At 40.5% G+C, this 17,435-nt stretch overlaps 1 protein-coding gene across 1 annotated transcript; it reads left to right on the plus strand.

Annotated features, from left to right (window-relative positions):
* Window positions 1-1,548: 1,548 nt before the first annotated feature.
* Window positions 1,549-17,429, plus strand: LOC123504642 (flocculation protein FLO11-like; the record flags this gene model as incomplete). Its single annotated transcript, XM_045255356.1, is given in 13 exon segments — window positions 1,549-1,758; window positions 2,854-3,088; window positions 7,385-7,596; window positions 7,992-8,195; window positions 8,973-9,099; window positions 11,077-11,211; window positions 11,333-11,416; window positions 11,952-12,114; window positions 13,672-13,812; window positions 15,473-16,216; window positions 16,859-16,889; window positions 16,891-17,062; window positions 17,065-17,429. Coding segments are annotated over 13 exon segments (2,823 nt in total), but the record flags the coding sequence as incomplete, so codon positions are not given.
* Between the last annotated feature and the right edge of the window lie 6 nt (window positions 17,430-17,435).

Below are 17,435 nucleotides of genomic sequence, written 5' to 3' on the forward strand. Positions count from 1 at the left end.
GTCTAAGTTGTGATTCAGTAGAAATTGCTCTGAACCATGAAGAATGATATTAATGAATTATTACTCACTGCCTTGATAGGTAAGCTGATATATTACTCCTAAGTTGGTGGTAAGTGTTCACATACTCTTCCATTCACTTCGTCCCACACGTTTCACTACTCTGTCTACCTAACTCTTTCATTTCTTACATTCTAAACCCCTTTCATTTTTGAGAATCATATTCAAGTCATCCTCAATTTGTCTCCCCTCAGACCGCTGAAAAGTCCAACTAGTTTTCAAGCCACTCTTTATTACCATTTTGACACACTTCATCCCCCCAAAAATAAACACTATACCAACTTGAAGACGTTAGATTACATTAAGTGTACCAGACAACACTAACCAGGCCACCCAGGTCGAGCGCTGTACCTTTGCACCAATAACAAAACTAATTAACCTAACTAACTATAACAAAAAACAAAGACCCCACAAGTACTTATCTGCCTTAGTGGCTTACGTGTACGACCGCTTAGGGGTTGAAGGGAGGTCGTGGTCCAGGTGAGAAGTGTAGATGTGTATTTACCCTACCACTTGGCTTTGTTATTATGAACACTACAGCAGTAGTAAAGAACGGTGTTAAAGGGATGAAAGAATCCTCTGGTGCAGCCCTGGCAGTCCTCCACCTGGGAGTCTGCGTGTTGTCACCTCTTAACCCTTGGGTATTTCAGTCCACCTCCTTTGTCTTCGTTGTCCCGCTTCCTTTCCTCTCTTCTTTTTTATTCTTATCAACTCATTTCTTTTCTATTCCATTTGTCTTGATTTATTAGAGTTATATAGATCATGATAATACTTAATGTTAGTAGTTATCATAATATTTATAATCATTTATCTTCCATTTATTTTAACACACACACACACACACACACACACACACACACACACACACACACACACACACACACACACACACACACACACACACACACACACACACACACACACACACACACACACACACACACACACACACACACACACACACACACACACAGTTCCTTGGGCCTCCCGTTATTCCGAGTACTTCCATCTCTCACCTGTCTCTCCTCACCCTCCCTCTCCATTTGAGCTAGTGAAATGTAAATGCTTGTTTAAGAACGGCTTCCAGCTATAAGGGCACGCCGCTATCCAGGGAAGTAGTCGGACTTTAGGGAGTGACTGTATTTGATTATTTACCAACTTGGTTCTTTTTCTTTGTATTATTACAGTCTGTAAGACGGTATAGTAAATGTACAGGAGGATGAATGTCGAGTGGTTAAATTCACAATAAAATACCAAGGAACACATTACATCTTAATCTACATGTTTCAAATGGCCCATTACATCAGATGCGTCATAACTTTGAGATCCACTTGGCTTTGGAGTTTACTTCCAAACGAAATGTGAGTCATACAGTCACCGATGTATGGGACGAGTTGAGGGGTATACAAGGAAACACGTAGGCGAAAGTGGGTTGTCGGAGGCTCAAAAGTCTAAGATGTACGGCTCCGAGAGACATGCAGGCCGTGATGGATGGTTAACAGCTGCTCCACCATCGCGATATATGGGTCTAACTGGCGACGGGCAGACACTGTTGGTAAGAGTGGCTCTTTTGCTGAGCGACACGAGTCAGAGAGCGACCGGCAGGCCGTGACGCAGCGCTCTCATTACACAGATTTTTCGCCCATTCTTAAATACTTTACTGAGAGAACTGATGGCTTAGGAATATTCCACAAGTCTTCTGTACAATGTGCATGCGTTATCAAAATGTGCATGATTAATAACATTAGGACAGTACCTACTCACTAAATGTCTAAATCACATTGTTCTTATTTGTCACTCACTCAAAAATTTCCTGAAAACTATCAGCCTTTCGTGGCCAATGATTAATTGTACACCAACATCAGGAGAGAAGATAAATTTTTTTTTTCATTGTTAAAACAACCGGGAACATAATAAACTAATGATCATAACGTCTGCATGTCGTTTGACGTGTCCTTCCAGTCATTATGCACTTTTGATTACCAATATAATGTACCGACATTTTTAAACGTACAATCAATGTTTTAGAAAACTACGGTTACAAGGAAAAGGAATATGTTTCATTTCCTTTGGCATCCTTTTCACATAATGACAGGAAAAAATATCACACACACACACACACACACACACACACACACACACACACACACACACACACACACACACACACACACACACACACACACACACACACAAACACACACTGTGTTTAGACTGCGAATCTTCATGACGACTCGGCAGTATGTTATATATGTGTAGTTTCAATCTGTTAAGTGAACATTTAACATAAAGCGAATGGCATGAGTCTTTCTGAGATCATTGTAGGGTAAAATTCAAAGGAAAATATGCCCATACATAGTGGTACACCCACCACTTCCCCCGCAACGCCAATGGTGTGCGCACCTGAGCGGATTGGTCACTCAGTTTGGTTCTATCAGGCACAAGCAACGGAACATGAATGTTTCACGCACCTCGTTCCGTGCGCGACTACTGTTGATGTTGTCTCTGGTGACAATGCTGGCCTTGGTGCCCTGGCTCATGGTGAGAACCTGTGAATGTGGTTCTATTCTTGGGAACATCCTCTATCTTCACTACCAATAGGTTTATTGCCTATTCAGCAGAAGAATTTGCACTTCTATCGAACTTGAAGCTACATTTATGTAGTCTACTTTAATATTTCATAGGACGGTAAAATATGCCTCTAATTGAAAATTAATGAAAATGTCGTATCGTAACTTGCAATATCGGAGTGGGCTAGTAACAAGAAATTCATGTCCTCAACACGTGCATTTTCAGGAGCCAAGAACACGAGACGATATTACTTCAAACACTACCACCATCACCGCCATCATAGCAGCACAGTTGAACCAACCCTTAAGGGTACCCAGTGAAGAATTAACGCTGGACTCGCTAAACGAAGGAGATTTACAATACAAAGCAGAAGAAAGGAAAGCCACGGCATTCTCTCCCCTCTACTGGCCAGACGGAGACGACGGACTGCCTCTCGTCCCCTATGTGGTGGTCAATCTGAGTGCGTGAGTGTAATTACGTTTAATAAAGCTTTCACAGAGATACAGGCATATTACGTTTAGTCATCAGAAGTCTCCGCCAGTTAGTCATCAGTAATGAGCCTTGTAATGATGGAACGGAGGAGGTAGTAGACACCTACCGAAACGATAATTTACTCCCAGCGAGGTCTAATAGCACTAGTTCATGGAGTGCTGTGAACCGTCCATTAAAGCTAGCTGTGATCTCGTTGAACGTTTCCCTTTGTGTCTCACAACTCAAGGGGGCAGCCACAGCCTGCTCTCTAAAGACAACACTCCTTCTTCTGATAAAACTACATGCACTTACCACACATACACCCTTCACTTAAAATTCAAAATAAAAAAAATGGCTGCTCCAAATCCAGCCTCGGAGTCCCCTTCTGGGGAGGGGACCAAAAATAATGACCCCAAATGTCTTGACACCTCCCTTGACTTTTTCTTTATTAACTTCTGCAACATTCGCGGTCTTAGATCTAATTTTCAATCTGTGTAACACCACCTCTCCTCACCTAAACCTCATATTCTTTTCCTCACCGAAACACACCTGCCTGAGGCAACAGTAGCCCCTTCTCTGTTCCCTCCCACTTTCTCTATTCTCATTTTTGTTCCAAAGCTGGATGTTGCGTCTATGTGCACAACGACTTAACTTGCTCTCGTGCCCACGCTCTCAAATCTTCTGAGTTTTCCACCATCTAGCTTCGACTCAATAGTCATTTTCTAACTAGATTCATCTGTGCTGTCTGTCTCTCCCCTAACTCCTCAGACTATAGTAAATTCTTTGACTATTTAACTTCCAAAGTGGAGCACATTCTGCCCCTTTACCCTTTCGCAGAGATTTCCATTCTTGGAGATTTCAATGTTCACAACCAGCTTTCGCTTACCTCTCCCTTCACTGACCATCCTGGTGAACTAGCCTTCAACTTTGCTATCCTCCATGACCTAGAGCAACTGGTGCAACACCCTACTCGTATTCCTGACCGTCTTGGAGACACGCCCAACATTCTTGATCTCTTCCTCACCTCTAATCCTTCTGCTTATGCTGTCACCCTTTCATCTCCGTTGGGCTCCTCCGATCACAATCTCATTTCTGTATCTTGTCCTATTTCTCCAATCCTCCTCAGGATCCCCAAAGCGAAGGTGCCTCTGGCGTTTTGCCTCTGCCAGTTGGGGGACCTGAGGAGGTATTATGCTGATTTTCCTGGAATGATTACTGTTTCCGTGTCAGAGACCCATCTCTTTGTGCTGAACGCATAACAGAGGTGATAGTGTCTGGCATGGAGGCGTACATTCCTCATTCTTTTCTCAACCTAAACCTTCTAAACCTTGGTTTAACTCAGCCTGTTCTCGTGCTATACATGATAGAGAGGTTGCCCACAAAAGGTACTTGAGCCTTCCATCTCCTGAATCTCATGCACTTTATATTTCTGCCCGGAATCATGCCAAGTCTGTTCTTCAACTTGCCAAACACTCTTCATAAATAGAAAATGTCAAAATCTTTCAAACTCAAACTCCCTCGTGACTTCTGGCATCTAGCCAAAACATCTCAAATAACTTCACTTCTTCATCTTTCCTCCTTTATTTCATCCTGATGGCACCACTGCCATCTCTTCTGTCTCTAAAGCTGAACTCTTCTCTCAAACCTTTGCTCACAACTCCACCTTGGATGATTCTGGGCTTGTCCTCCCTCCTCCTCCCTCTGACTATTTCATGTCTACAATTAAAATTCTTCGTAATGATGTTTTCCATGCCCTTGCTGGCCTAAACCCTCGGAAGGCTTATGGACCTGATGGGGTCCCTCCTATTGTTCTCAAAAACTGTGCTTCCGTGCTTGCACCTTGCCTGGCCAAACTCTTTCAACTTTGTCTATCGACTTCTACCTTTCCTTCCTTGCTGGAAGTTTGCCTACATTCAGCCTGTTCCTAAAAAGGGTGACCGTTCTAATCCCTCAAACTACCGTCCTATAGCTTTAATCTCTTGCTTGTCTAAAGTTTTTAATCTATCCTGAATAGGAAGATTCTTAAACATCTGTCACTTCACAATCTTCTATCTGACCGCCAGTATGGATTCCGTCAAGGTCGCTTTACTGGTGATCTTCTGGCTTTCCTTACTGAGTCATCCTCTTTTAGAGATTTCAGTGAAACTTTTGCCGTAGCGTTATACATATCAAAAGCTTTTGATAGAGTCTAGCATAAAACTTTAATTTGAAAACTGCCATCCTCCGGTTTCTATCCTTCTCTCTGCAACTTTATCTCAAGTTTCCTTTCCGACCGTTCTATTGCTGTGTTGTTGTGCCCTGTGGTAGACGGCCACTGTTCTTCTCCTAAATCTATTAATAGTGGTGTTCCTCAGGGTTCTGTCCTGTCACTCATTCTTTATATTATTCATTAATGATCTTCTTAATCAAACTTCTTGCCCTATCTACTCCTACGCTGATGATACCACCCTACATCTTTCCACGTCCTTTCAGAGACGACAGATCACGCAGGAACGCCACAGAACGCCTGACTTCTGATCTTTCTAAGATTTCCGATTAGGGCAGAGAAAATCTAGTAGTTTTCAATGACTTGAAAACTCGATTCCTTCTTTTATCAACTCAACACAACCTTCCAGACAACTATCCCCTCTTCTTCAATGACACTCAGCTGTCTTCCTCTTCCGCACACTGAATTTCCTCGGTCTGTCCTTTACTCACAATCTTAACTGGAAACTTCATCTCATCTCTTGCTAAAACAGCTTTTATGAAGTTGGGCGTTCTGAGGCGTCTCCGCCAGTTTTTCTCGCCCCTCCAACTACTTACTCTGTACGAGGGCCTTATCCGCCCCTGTATGGAGAACTCTTCGCATGTTTGGGGGGATTCCACTCACACAGTTTTATTAGATAGAGTGGAATCAAAAGCTTTTCGTCTCATCAACTCTTCTCCTCTGACTGACCGTCTTCAGCCTCTTTCTCACCGCCGAAATATTGCATCTCTGTTTCTATCTGTTATCGCTATTTTCATCCTAACTGTTCTACTGATCTTGGTAACTGCATACCTCCCCTCCTCCTGCGGCCTCGCTGCACAAGGCTTTCTTCTTCCTCTCATCTTTATTCTGTCCAATCATCTAATGCAAGAGTTAACTAGTATTCTCAATCATTCATATCTTTCACTGGTAAACTCTGGAACTTCCTACCTGCTTCTGTATTTCCACCTTCCTACGACTTGTCTTCTTTTAGGCTGGAGGTATCAAGACATTTACTCCCTAATTTTGGCTAACACTTTTCTATCTTCTAAAGAACTAGCACCCAAGTGGGCCTTTTTTATTTATAGTTTTTTACCTTAGCTGGCCTCTCTCCTACATAAAAAAAAAAAAATTGAATGTCGGACATAGTGATGATGAAAAGATGACCGTTAGTTTGTTCTCTCCCTGGTCTTGAGACATCAATTTTCACAGTAAACCTCGTTAACAATACCTAAGAAATCTGTACGAATTGTTTCGCTGATTTCCTTTGTTTATGACTCAAACTCGTCACCTGACGGCAGTTTATTTGCGTAATTAATTCAAGTTCGTATAAGTTAGCTAGAAGTAATTCTGATAAAGCTTTATCACATGTAGGTGATAGAAATTATTTATGTTGAATTTTCCAGCTATGAGTTTCTTGTCTTTGTAGAACGAACAAGCTTAGAGATGTCTTTGTAATACAAGAGCATTACATCATGACCGCAGTGATCTACGTTGATAGGTCAACTGATTGCTTTTGACACTGACTAACACATCGAAAGTTTATAGGAGGGATGAAATGAGGCAGATTTCGCAGGTGCAGGTTTTGCAAAAGAATATAAATTAATAATAATAATAATGTTACCGATATGACCTGAGATGCACAAGTACCGTTGGTGTGGAGGTGGAGAGTGAAGTTGGACACCCTTGCAGACCTCTATTAAATCACAACAAATTTCATCAGATTGATGGGAGATGTAGGCGTATGGCATAAGTTCAGCTTCAACGAAAGCATAGAAATGTTTCCATCAACCTAAGCGTGTTACTACTTAGAATTTAGGTCGATTAATTTGAGTTTACATACGTACGTACCCCAGAAATCAAACGGTAGCCAGTGACTAGGTACTTAAAATCTCAGAAAATTTCAGTTATCATTTGAAGATGATCATTTATGATTTGAATGAGTAGAGTATAAGTTTGACTTGGTGCAAAAATTGACAAGATGACATAAAAGCTAACCAACACTTGTAAGATTCAGAAGATTACGTTGTGACACATGTTTGCTATCTAAACAATAACCAGTCGCCTTCACCTGGGAGGCAGCCCCAGAGTACAGAAGGGCTGTGAGGAAGGCAATGACCTACTGGATGCTTCACACCTGTATCAAGTTCATGGAAGTGCGTGATCCCAAGGGTCCTCACCTGAGACTTGTCCGTGGCACCCTGTGTCGCTCTGCCATTGGCCGCGTCTCCAAGACTGGCCAGGACGTTGTTATTGGACCAGGCTGTAGGAAGGTGAGGAACGAGCAACATAATGAAACTTATCTTATGTTCATCATCACACTAGAATTATAAAACTAAGAAATGACCGTTAAAATAATTCCGTACTTTTACCAAAATGTGATGCATTACAGTGCACGCACGAGTTTCTTTTTTTCTACCTGAGTAAAATTATGCATCACTAAACACCGGGACGCACATATCCAGTACAAGGGCGTCTCCATTTAAAGAACCATATATTTTCCAACTACTTGACTCACGCTTCTTCATTAAAAAGCTCCCATTTTTTCGTACATCTCTCAGTAAAATCGTGTTGCTCCGTTAATGCGCTATGTGATCTTTTTTTTCTATATCTCTCCTTTCCTCTCATTGATTTCTTTCTTTTCACATTGCCCCGCTTTGCTCAATAGTTTGGACGCATTGTTCGGCTCCTGGCCCGTGCTCTTGGTTGGTATGATGAACACAATCGGCCAGACCGCGACCTGTATGTGCATGTCAACGAAGAGAACGTAGTGCCCTTCCTCCGTTACCGTCTTAGCAAAGTGCCATCACAGCTGGTGACTAACTTTGGCTTATCATACGATCTTACTTCCCTCATGCACGCCGATGCACAGGTATTTACTTATTTTTTTCTTATTTTGGCAGCCATCCTTTTATAACAAGGGAAGATCTGAACTGTTTATTAGGGAGGGTAAAGTTTTGAGCAGTAAATAAACTTGAAGGTTTATATATATAACAGGGTGTTTCACAAGTTGTGGTACTTACTTAGGGATATGATAGTTTGGGTGATGCTGAGTAAAAAATACTCTATACACATATAATGGTTTTTTGCTTTGTTTGATCAAAAATGGTAAATGAAAATTAAGTGTGGCGAGCGGCCGGGTATGTGTTGCGGGGACCGCTCTCTCAAGCGGGACACAACCCGTGCGGCGATATCTCTGTCTCTAGAGAAACATTAATTGATAGTATACACTTTGGGACTTGAAATCTTTAGAAAGGCTGCATCTAAAATGTTTCAATAATTTCATTAGCATTTAGAATACAGTACAACCATGGCAAGTAATCGTGGACCATGTCAGCACTTTATTCACCCAACAGCGGTTCTCAACCTGGGGTTCGTGAACACCCTAGGGCTCACAAGAAGATTTCCAGGGGTGCTTAGATAATAATATCCTTTGCAATATACCATTACATAATATTGAGTTATTGTCAGTCACTAAATTAACATTCTGTTCCATGTCAGATTACTTGGGGATCGAGTAGATAGTCTTATAATTTAGGTGGTTCTTAACGAGAAAAAAGATTGACAATCCTTGATCTATGTAAGGAAATCTAGGTGAAACGGTCTGTGAAGCTGCATGTTATTTTACCGTTTCATTCTGGCGTTACAGTTCCTTTCGGTCAACGGCAAAACCACACTGGCTACTCTCAACCCGCTGCTGCAAGGCCTAATTGGTCAGGGTCGTGGCCTCTCACACCGAGATAAGCTCCTGGCCAACCTCATGTACCGCTGCACAGGTGAGTCCTGACCCATGACTGCCTCTACACAACAAACAGCCAGTTCCACATTTTTTTTTTCGTAATCACCTGGTTCAAGATACTCCCTGTATCGATAAGCACCTGAACAAATAAGAATTGCGAATTACGTTGACAAATAGATTATTTATTCATTTTAGTAATTTTCGTAATACCTGGTGTGTGAAACCATTGTATCCAGTTGGTATAAGTAATTTTGGTCATATGCTGGCTGATATATAGTAATTTTCTGGTCAGAGTTATTAGTAAGCACCACAGAAAGTCAACCACCCAAAGATCTATTACACATTATTTTTATTGCATATTTGGCACTTCGGAGTATAAATAAGTCAAAGAAAATCTATTTAAATTTATTTAGATTGAATGTAAAAAAACGGTAAATTTTCTTATTTTGCTTCTGGATAGCACTACTGCAAGTTCTCTTCGCTCATTGCACATTTGAACATTTGAACATTTATTAATGACCGTACATTGATACATTTCATAGTAAAATATAGAGGATATTACGGCCAATTTTTATAAAGCCGTGGCTTTTTAGGCAAGAGAAGAGATGAGTGAAATATCACATAACTAACATTTAAAAGAAAAAAAATAACACACACTTTCTGCTAAAAAATCAAAGTAAAAGCTGACAGAAATGGATTACAGTAGACATCTTTTTAAAGATGATTATAACAAACATATCCTCAAATATACAGATTGATATGAAATTAATATTATATAGTATTAGCAATACTCCTAACAGAAATATAATGTCATAGAATATATATATATATATATATATATATATATATATATATATATATATATATGTGTGTGTGTGTGTGTGTGTGTGTGTGTGTGTGTGTGTGTGTGTGTGTGTGTGTGTGTAAAATAGTTAATGAAACTTCTGGAGAAGAGTTTATTTTCTATAAGGACAAGAACTATATAATTTAGTTAATACAGTGAAATCAAGTGTAGACAATGCATGGACATAAGTAAAACTTAGTGCATAAGTGCACGCAACATACGAAAACTTTGGATTGCTAGATATGGTAGAAAGATTTTCTTCACCTAGCATCACCCTTATGCTTTTATTGCAATGATTTTACTGAAGGCTTAGCAATCTATAATAATGAAAAAAAATGCATTTAGGAATGAGCACATCGTTCATGCCTTAATGCAGCGATCAGTGAGCCAGCTGCTGTTCTCGACCGTGAGAATGCTTTTGGATGAAATTTGCAGGCTGCTCCGAGTTACAGCAAGCAGCCAGATCGAGGAAAAAGCTCCGGATAAACTTTTTTTAATAATCTCGTGGGCGATGTTCTCTTGTGAGATACTCTTACAACACAATGGTGATCAAGTCTTAGTAGCAGTACTAGTTAATGGTGGTAGTAGTAGTAGTAGTAGTAGTAGTAGTAGTAGTAGTAGTAGTAGTAGTAGTAGTAGTAGTAGTAGTAGTAGTAGTAGTAGTAGTAGTAGTAGTAGTAGTAGTAACAGTAGCAATAGCAGCAGCAGCAGCAGCAGCACCACCACCACCACCACCACCAGCACCTCCAGCAGTAGCAGTAATAAGGATGATATGATTGGGAATTATGTTATAGGAGAGACTCAAACTGCTGGGTCTCTCCTGTACCAGAATTCCAATAATTTGCTAATATTCATTCTTATCTATAACACTTTCACTGATTCATGGAGTGGTTAATAAGGAGGAGAATCAGCGGTTAGCCAGACGTGATACAGGAGAGAGAGAGAGAGAGAGAGAGAGAGAGAGAGAGAGAGAGAGAGAGAGAGAGAGAGAGAGAGAGAGAGAGAGAGAGAGAGAGAGAGAGAGAGAGACCGACCACGCATATTGTAAAGCGACTTTTTTTGTAGCTGCCGTTCATTCTTCTTTAATTCCTTCATAAAACAATTAAACAGCTCTAAATAATGAATAGCCGTTCGCCCCCACTGAACCCTTATCCATCCCACACCCCTTAGCTAAATGGATACAAGCCTGCGGCCTGACCGAGGAAAGGTGCAGTAAAGAGGGATACACCAAATGGGACTGTTCGTGTGTTTGTCCCGCTGGAACCTCCGGGAGTAGATGTGAAAATGTCACCGGGCAGTATTACGGTAAGTGTATCTTTTATTAGATGATAAAACAGACTCGCTGATGATTTTGTATTTAAATCTATATAGTCGTCAGTAACTCCACACAAATGCATACGCTTTTCTCTGCCCACCGCCCTTACAGATAGTCTTGTGCCCGCCTGCACAGAGGTGGTACAGACGCAGAAGAATATATCTTCTCCCGGATATCCAGGGAACTATGATAGAGGTCAGTGTGTGTGTGTGTGTGTGTGTGTGTGTGTGTGTGTGTGTGTGTGTGTGCCCGTGCGTGCGCGTCCGTGTCCGTGTGCGTGTGCGCGTCCGTGTCCGTGTGCGTGTGCGCGTGCGTGAGTGCGTACGGCGCGAAAGATATTTATCATACATTACCACATCTTAAAAAAAGGAGTCTTGATACTTTACATAGTTCAAAGTTGAAAGAACGTTGAATAATGGCAATTGTAATAACGATGATGATAAAACACTAATAATAATGTCAAACCATTTAACAGTTTATTCATTCCACTCATCTTAGGTTCACTGGACTCTGGGAAAGTCCATAACATTTTTTTTTTTTCCTTTCGATGACGATTCACTTACAGTTGATAGAACCCGATGATAAGACAAGCAAGTCTTAAGATTCAGAACTTCTCCCCCTGCCTCCTTCTCTCTCTTTCCTTCTTATAAACACTGAATTACATACTTACCTCGTTAACCTTTTACAAGGGGATTGGTTAAGTAGCGCTTATTTTAAATCATCCGCGCAGACATCTGGTGTGTGAAGTGGATCAGGGCCCCCCAGTGCTACACCCCCGTCATCACTTTCCACGCCTTCCACTTGTACGGCAGGAATACCTACAGGGACGATCGGCCGTTGTGTTACCTGGATTTTCTAGAGATTAGAAGCCATAATCTATACAGTGGCGAAGTGTAAGTACTTACATGTGTAAAGTGACAAATTCTTAATATTCACCGTCTGATTTTGTTCGTAATACACTAGTAAGCACTACTTCAGCTGCAGATGTTATTATGCTGCTACTATCTATTGCTACTATTACTACTTCCATTATTATTACTAGTATATATGAGCTTCCTTCCTTTTTCATGGCGTCAAGCTGTGATCCGTAGGCCTTGTTTCTTTATAACTATGCACTCAGTAGCGTAATGAGAGAGAGAGATTCACATGGGACAGACCTGAACACACACACCCACACCCACACACACACACACACACACACACACACACAAGTACTGGATTCTCATTTAACTACTTGGATGAGTATATGATAAAAAAAAAAATTATTAACCACTTTAATTAGACCTCAGTTGAAAAATGCAGAAGTGATATGGTCATCACATATGAAGAAACACGTGAAGAAACTTGAAAGAGTGCAGCGGTTGGGAACGAAGATGATACCAGGTTTTAACCCCTTCAATACTGGGACACATTTTTACCTTGAAATTTGTGTCTGATTAGACCATTCTGTCGACATTAGGAAGAGTCTATGAAAGTCAGAAGAGTAATGGCCACAGTCTTCACTGTTTAAGTCCCACACATGAGTTTCTGAAGTTGTATAAAATCAATACATAGTAAGCAGAATGAATATGGAAATGCGTCATGATACTGAAGGGATTAAGGAGGTGCCGTACGAGGAGAGATTAAGAAGACTGGATTTACCCACGTTAGAAGAAAGAAGAGAGAGAGATGTGATAACAATGTATAAAATAGTAAATGGAATGGATATCCTAGATAGAGAAGACTTGATAAGGATGTCTTCCAACAATCAACTGAGAGGACACGCAAAGAAAATACAAAAAGACAGGTGTATGGGAGATGTCAAGAAGTATAGCTTCCCATATCATGGCATTGACAAATGGAACCAATTGAGTAGAGAGGTGGTGTGTGCGGCGAGTGTCAGTCAGATGAAGGACAAACTTGATAAATGTGGACAGAGACAGTACATAAAGAGCCAAACTCGGGCCCTGTAAATCACAAATAGGTAAATACAATTAAGTAAATACACTCTCTCTCTCTCTCTCTCTCTCTCTCTCTCTCTCATTATAGGTAATTGTTTCAATGCAAAATTTGATATAAGGCACAGAAGGAAATCGTGTCATATGCTCTTCCATCAGCAGTGTTGCTTCTCGCTACATACAGCATATATAGAGAGAAGGATACTCACTTCCTTTCTTTCTCTTAAGACATTTTCCTCTCGAATAATATCCTGTAATCCCTGCCCGACGCGCCTCTCCATCTCATTCTCCTATTTCATCTCTCGTTTCATTTCGTTCCGTTTCGTTGCTTCATACTCGTGTGTTGAACTTAAGAGAATCATGAAACCCATGATCACTGCTTGAATATATTAGCACTGAGGACATCAAGTAAGAACTATTGTAATTTAATCCTGTTGTTTTAATGTTTGTAATGTTGCTAATAAGCGCCTATCAAAATATAAGCACATACTGGCCTCATTATTTCGCACACAGGTATTGTGATAAGGAGATCTCGTCTGGCCAGAATTTCACCTCTTCGTCAAGCGACCTTGTGTTGTACTTCAAGACCCAGACAGACTATTTCCCTGGATGGGCGGCCTCAATCACATTCATCCCTATCCCTGGCTGCATCAGGTAAAGCAAAGATACGAGCAGGGGAGCAGTCGTGCAAAGTAACTAAAGAGAAGGGTACACAACATGTTTCTCGTCGATTATATGTTGTGAGGATTAGAAAGATTCCTTGATGATGGTGACCAGAATGGTGAATATTAAGAGTCGTGGTGATGGTATCAATGTGCCCAATACAGAAACGACAAGGTGTTGAGGTTTTGCAAGTAGGTAGTAGGAAACATTTAGATTATTTATTTCAAGACCAATTTAAGTCCCATCCTAAAGATAAATAAGTAACCAAATTACCAGAAGTGATGCCATCGTTTTCAAAATTATTAGTGTATCGTGTTGCCATCTTAATAACTAACCTGAAAACCTACTACTACTACTGCTACTACTACTACTACTACTACTACTACTACTACTACTACTACTACTACTACTACTACTACTACTACTACTACTACTACTATCACCACCACCACCATTATCTCCTCTACTTCGTCATCCCAAGCAAAATTATTAACACTGGAATCCATTCTTGTCATTATTATTATTTTTTCTTCATGTTATTGTTGTTTTCTAGTTTACATACTGTACTCAAATTGATCTTAATTTTGGATTATCATCAATAATATTTCAATTTTCTTCCATTAGTTATCGATTCTACTCACTCTATTACACCTGTTGCTGTGTTTGTTTGTTTGTTTGTTTGTTTGTATACTTCTATATTCTACTTCAAATTATCTTGCCCTCTTTTTCATTTTAATTTGTATATACCACCTGATGCTGTATTAGTAACCTAAACTACTTTTACATGTATACTATTATTAGTATCATTATTTATTTTTTTTTATCATAATTTCCACCCTCGTTCTGATAGCACGGATGATGTCATCTTAAAAATCATTCATCAGATACACAGACACACTAATACCAACATTATTTCAGATTACAATTACATAGATACATACAATTAACTAGCCTTGCATGATATCAGTAAGATTGATATTTAACATATAAATTCCAGTTCTCTTGTCAGAAGACTTTTGTAACATTAGCTACTGCCTTTCTTACATACATCTTCACCACTCAGGATATCTTAGCAGTCACTGAAACCTGGCTAACCAATAACAACAAACATCTTTACCAACTTCGTGGTTTCTACTCTTATCACCTTGTTAGAACACAGAGTACATCATACAAGTTACACTCTTTATATGTAATGATCTTCAGTCACAATAGTTACATGATTTAACCTTTGCTAATGATAATATTGAAGTTTATACTGTTATATGAAAAAGCTTTTAAAGTAGCCAGTAACTGCATGTCCAGCCCAGTCTAGGTGAAGTGGTATGTTAATGATGAGCAGCTTTTTTGAAAGATTTTTTGTATTGATATGTACTTTTTGTTTTCATATGATGGATGATTTACTCACCCAATCAATTTTTAAAGAGAAATCCACCATGGCACTCAAAACTTAGCATTTTCCTCATGTGTGATATTTTTAAGGCTGACTCAGGGATGGTTGTGAGTATGCAGGGATTGAAGAATGTGATGTGCACCAAAAAAAGTAAAATAGATGAATAATAATGAAAATAATTCTTATAATAATACATATTGATATTATTCATTGTGCTTCTTGGCTGTTCCTAATCATGTGCTTTTCTGTTCTCCCATACAGTAACGAAACCACATCTGTGGCCACAACTCCCTATTCAGTGACTACAAAAACATCAAACACCACCACTGCAACTCCAGGCTCCACTCCACCAACTCCAACTTCCTCCACTACCATCACCCTCTCCACTAATACAACCACACCCACCTCTACTACTCTCACAGCCACTTCACCTACAACCACTGCAATCACTACTTCTGCTTCTACTACAAAAACTGCAGTCACTACAACTATTACTACTACAATCACTAGTCCTGCAATTACCACAGTCACTAGTTCTGCTACTACTACAAGCACCACTCCTGCTGCAACTTCAACCACTACCCATGCTACCACTTCATCCAATATTAAAACTACTGCAACCAATACATCCGTTACTCTTGCTACCAGCACAACCACCACTACAACCATTAACTCTGCTAATACTACAACTATCCCTACTACTACAACTACACCTACTACCACAACTACCAGTATCTTTACTACCACAACAACTACTATTCCTACAAAAACTACAATCACTACTCCTACCACCACCACTACTCCTAACACCATTACCACTACAAGTACTAACACTACAACCACTATTCCTACCACCACCACCACCACCACCACTACTGCCACTACTCCTGCCACCACTACAAGTACTAACACTACAACTACTACTCCTACCACCAGTACAACTACTAACCCTACCACCACTACAACCACCATCCCTACTAACACTACAACCACTACCCCTACTACCACTACAACCACTATTCCTACCACCACAACCACTACTTCTACTACCAATACAACTACTACCAATACAACTACTACTCCTACCACCAGTACAACTACTAACCCTACCACCACTATAACCACCATCCCTACTAACACTACAACCACTACCCCTACTACCACTACAACCACTATTCCTACCACCACAACCACTACTTCTACTACCAATACAACCACTAACCCTACTAACACTACAACCACTACCCCTACTACCACTACAACCACTATTCCTACCACCACAACCACTACTTCTACTACCACTACAACCACTATTCCTACCACCACAACCACTACTTCTACTACCAATACAACCACTAACCCTACTACCACTACAACCACTATCCCTACTACCACTACAACTACTATTCCTACCACCACAACCACTACTTCTACTACCAATACAACCACTACACCTACTAACACTACAACCACTACCCCTACTACCACTACAACCACTATTCCTACCACCACAACCACTACTTATACTACCAATACAACCAACCCTACTAACACTACAACCACTACATCTAACCACTACAGCCACTAACCACCACAACCACTACCCCTACTACCACTACAACCACTATTCCTACCACCACAACCACTACTTACCACTACCAATACAACCACCACTTCTCCCTACTAACACTACAACCACCACCCCTACTACCACTACAACCACTATTCCTACCACCACAACCACTACTACTACTACCAATACAACCACTAACCCTACTAACACTACAACCACTACCCCTACTACCACTACAACTACTATTCCTACCACCACAACCCACCAATACAACCACACCCTACCACTACCCCTACTACCACTACAACCACTATTCCTACCACCACAACCACTACTTCTACTACCAATACAACCACTAACCCTACTAACACTACAACCACTACCCCTACTACCACTACAACCACTATTCCTACCACCACAACCACTACTTCTACTACCAATACAACCACTAACCCTACTAACACTACAACCACTACCCCTACTACCACTACAACCACTATTCCTACCACCACAACCACTACTTCTACTACCAATACAACCACTAACCCTACTAACACTACAACCACCACCACACCTACTACCACTACAACCACTACACTGACTAACACTACAACCACTATCCCTACTAACACTACAACCACTACCCTACTA

This window comes from Portunus trituberculatus, chromosome 16, assembly GCF_017591435.1.
Source record: "Portunus trituberculatus isolate SZX2019 chromosome 16, ASM1759143v1, whole genome shotgun sequence".
NCBI classification, from domain to species: domain Eukaryota; kingdom Metazoa; phylum Arthropoda; class Malacostraca; order Decapoda; family Portunidae; genus Portunus; species Portunus trituberculatus.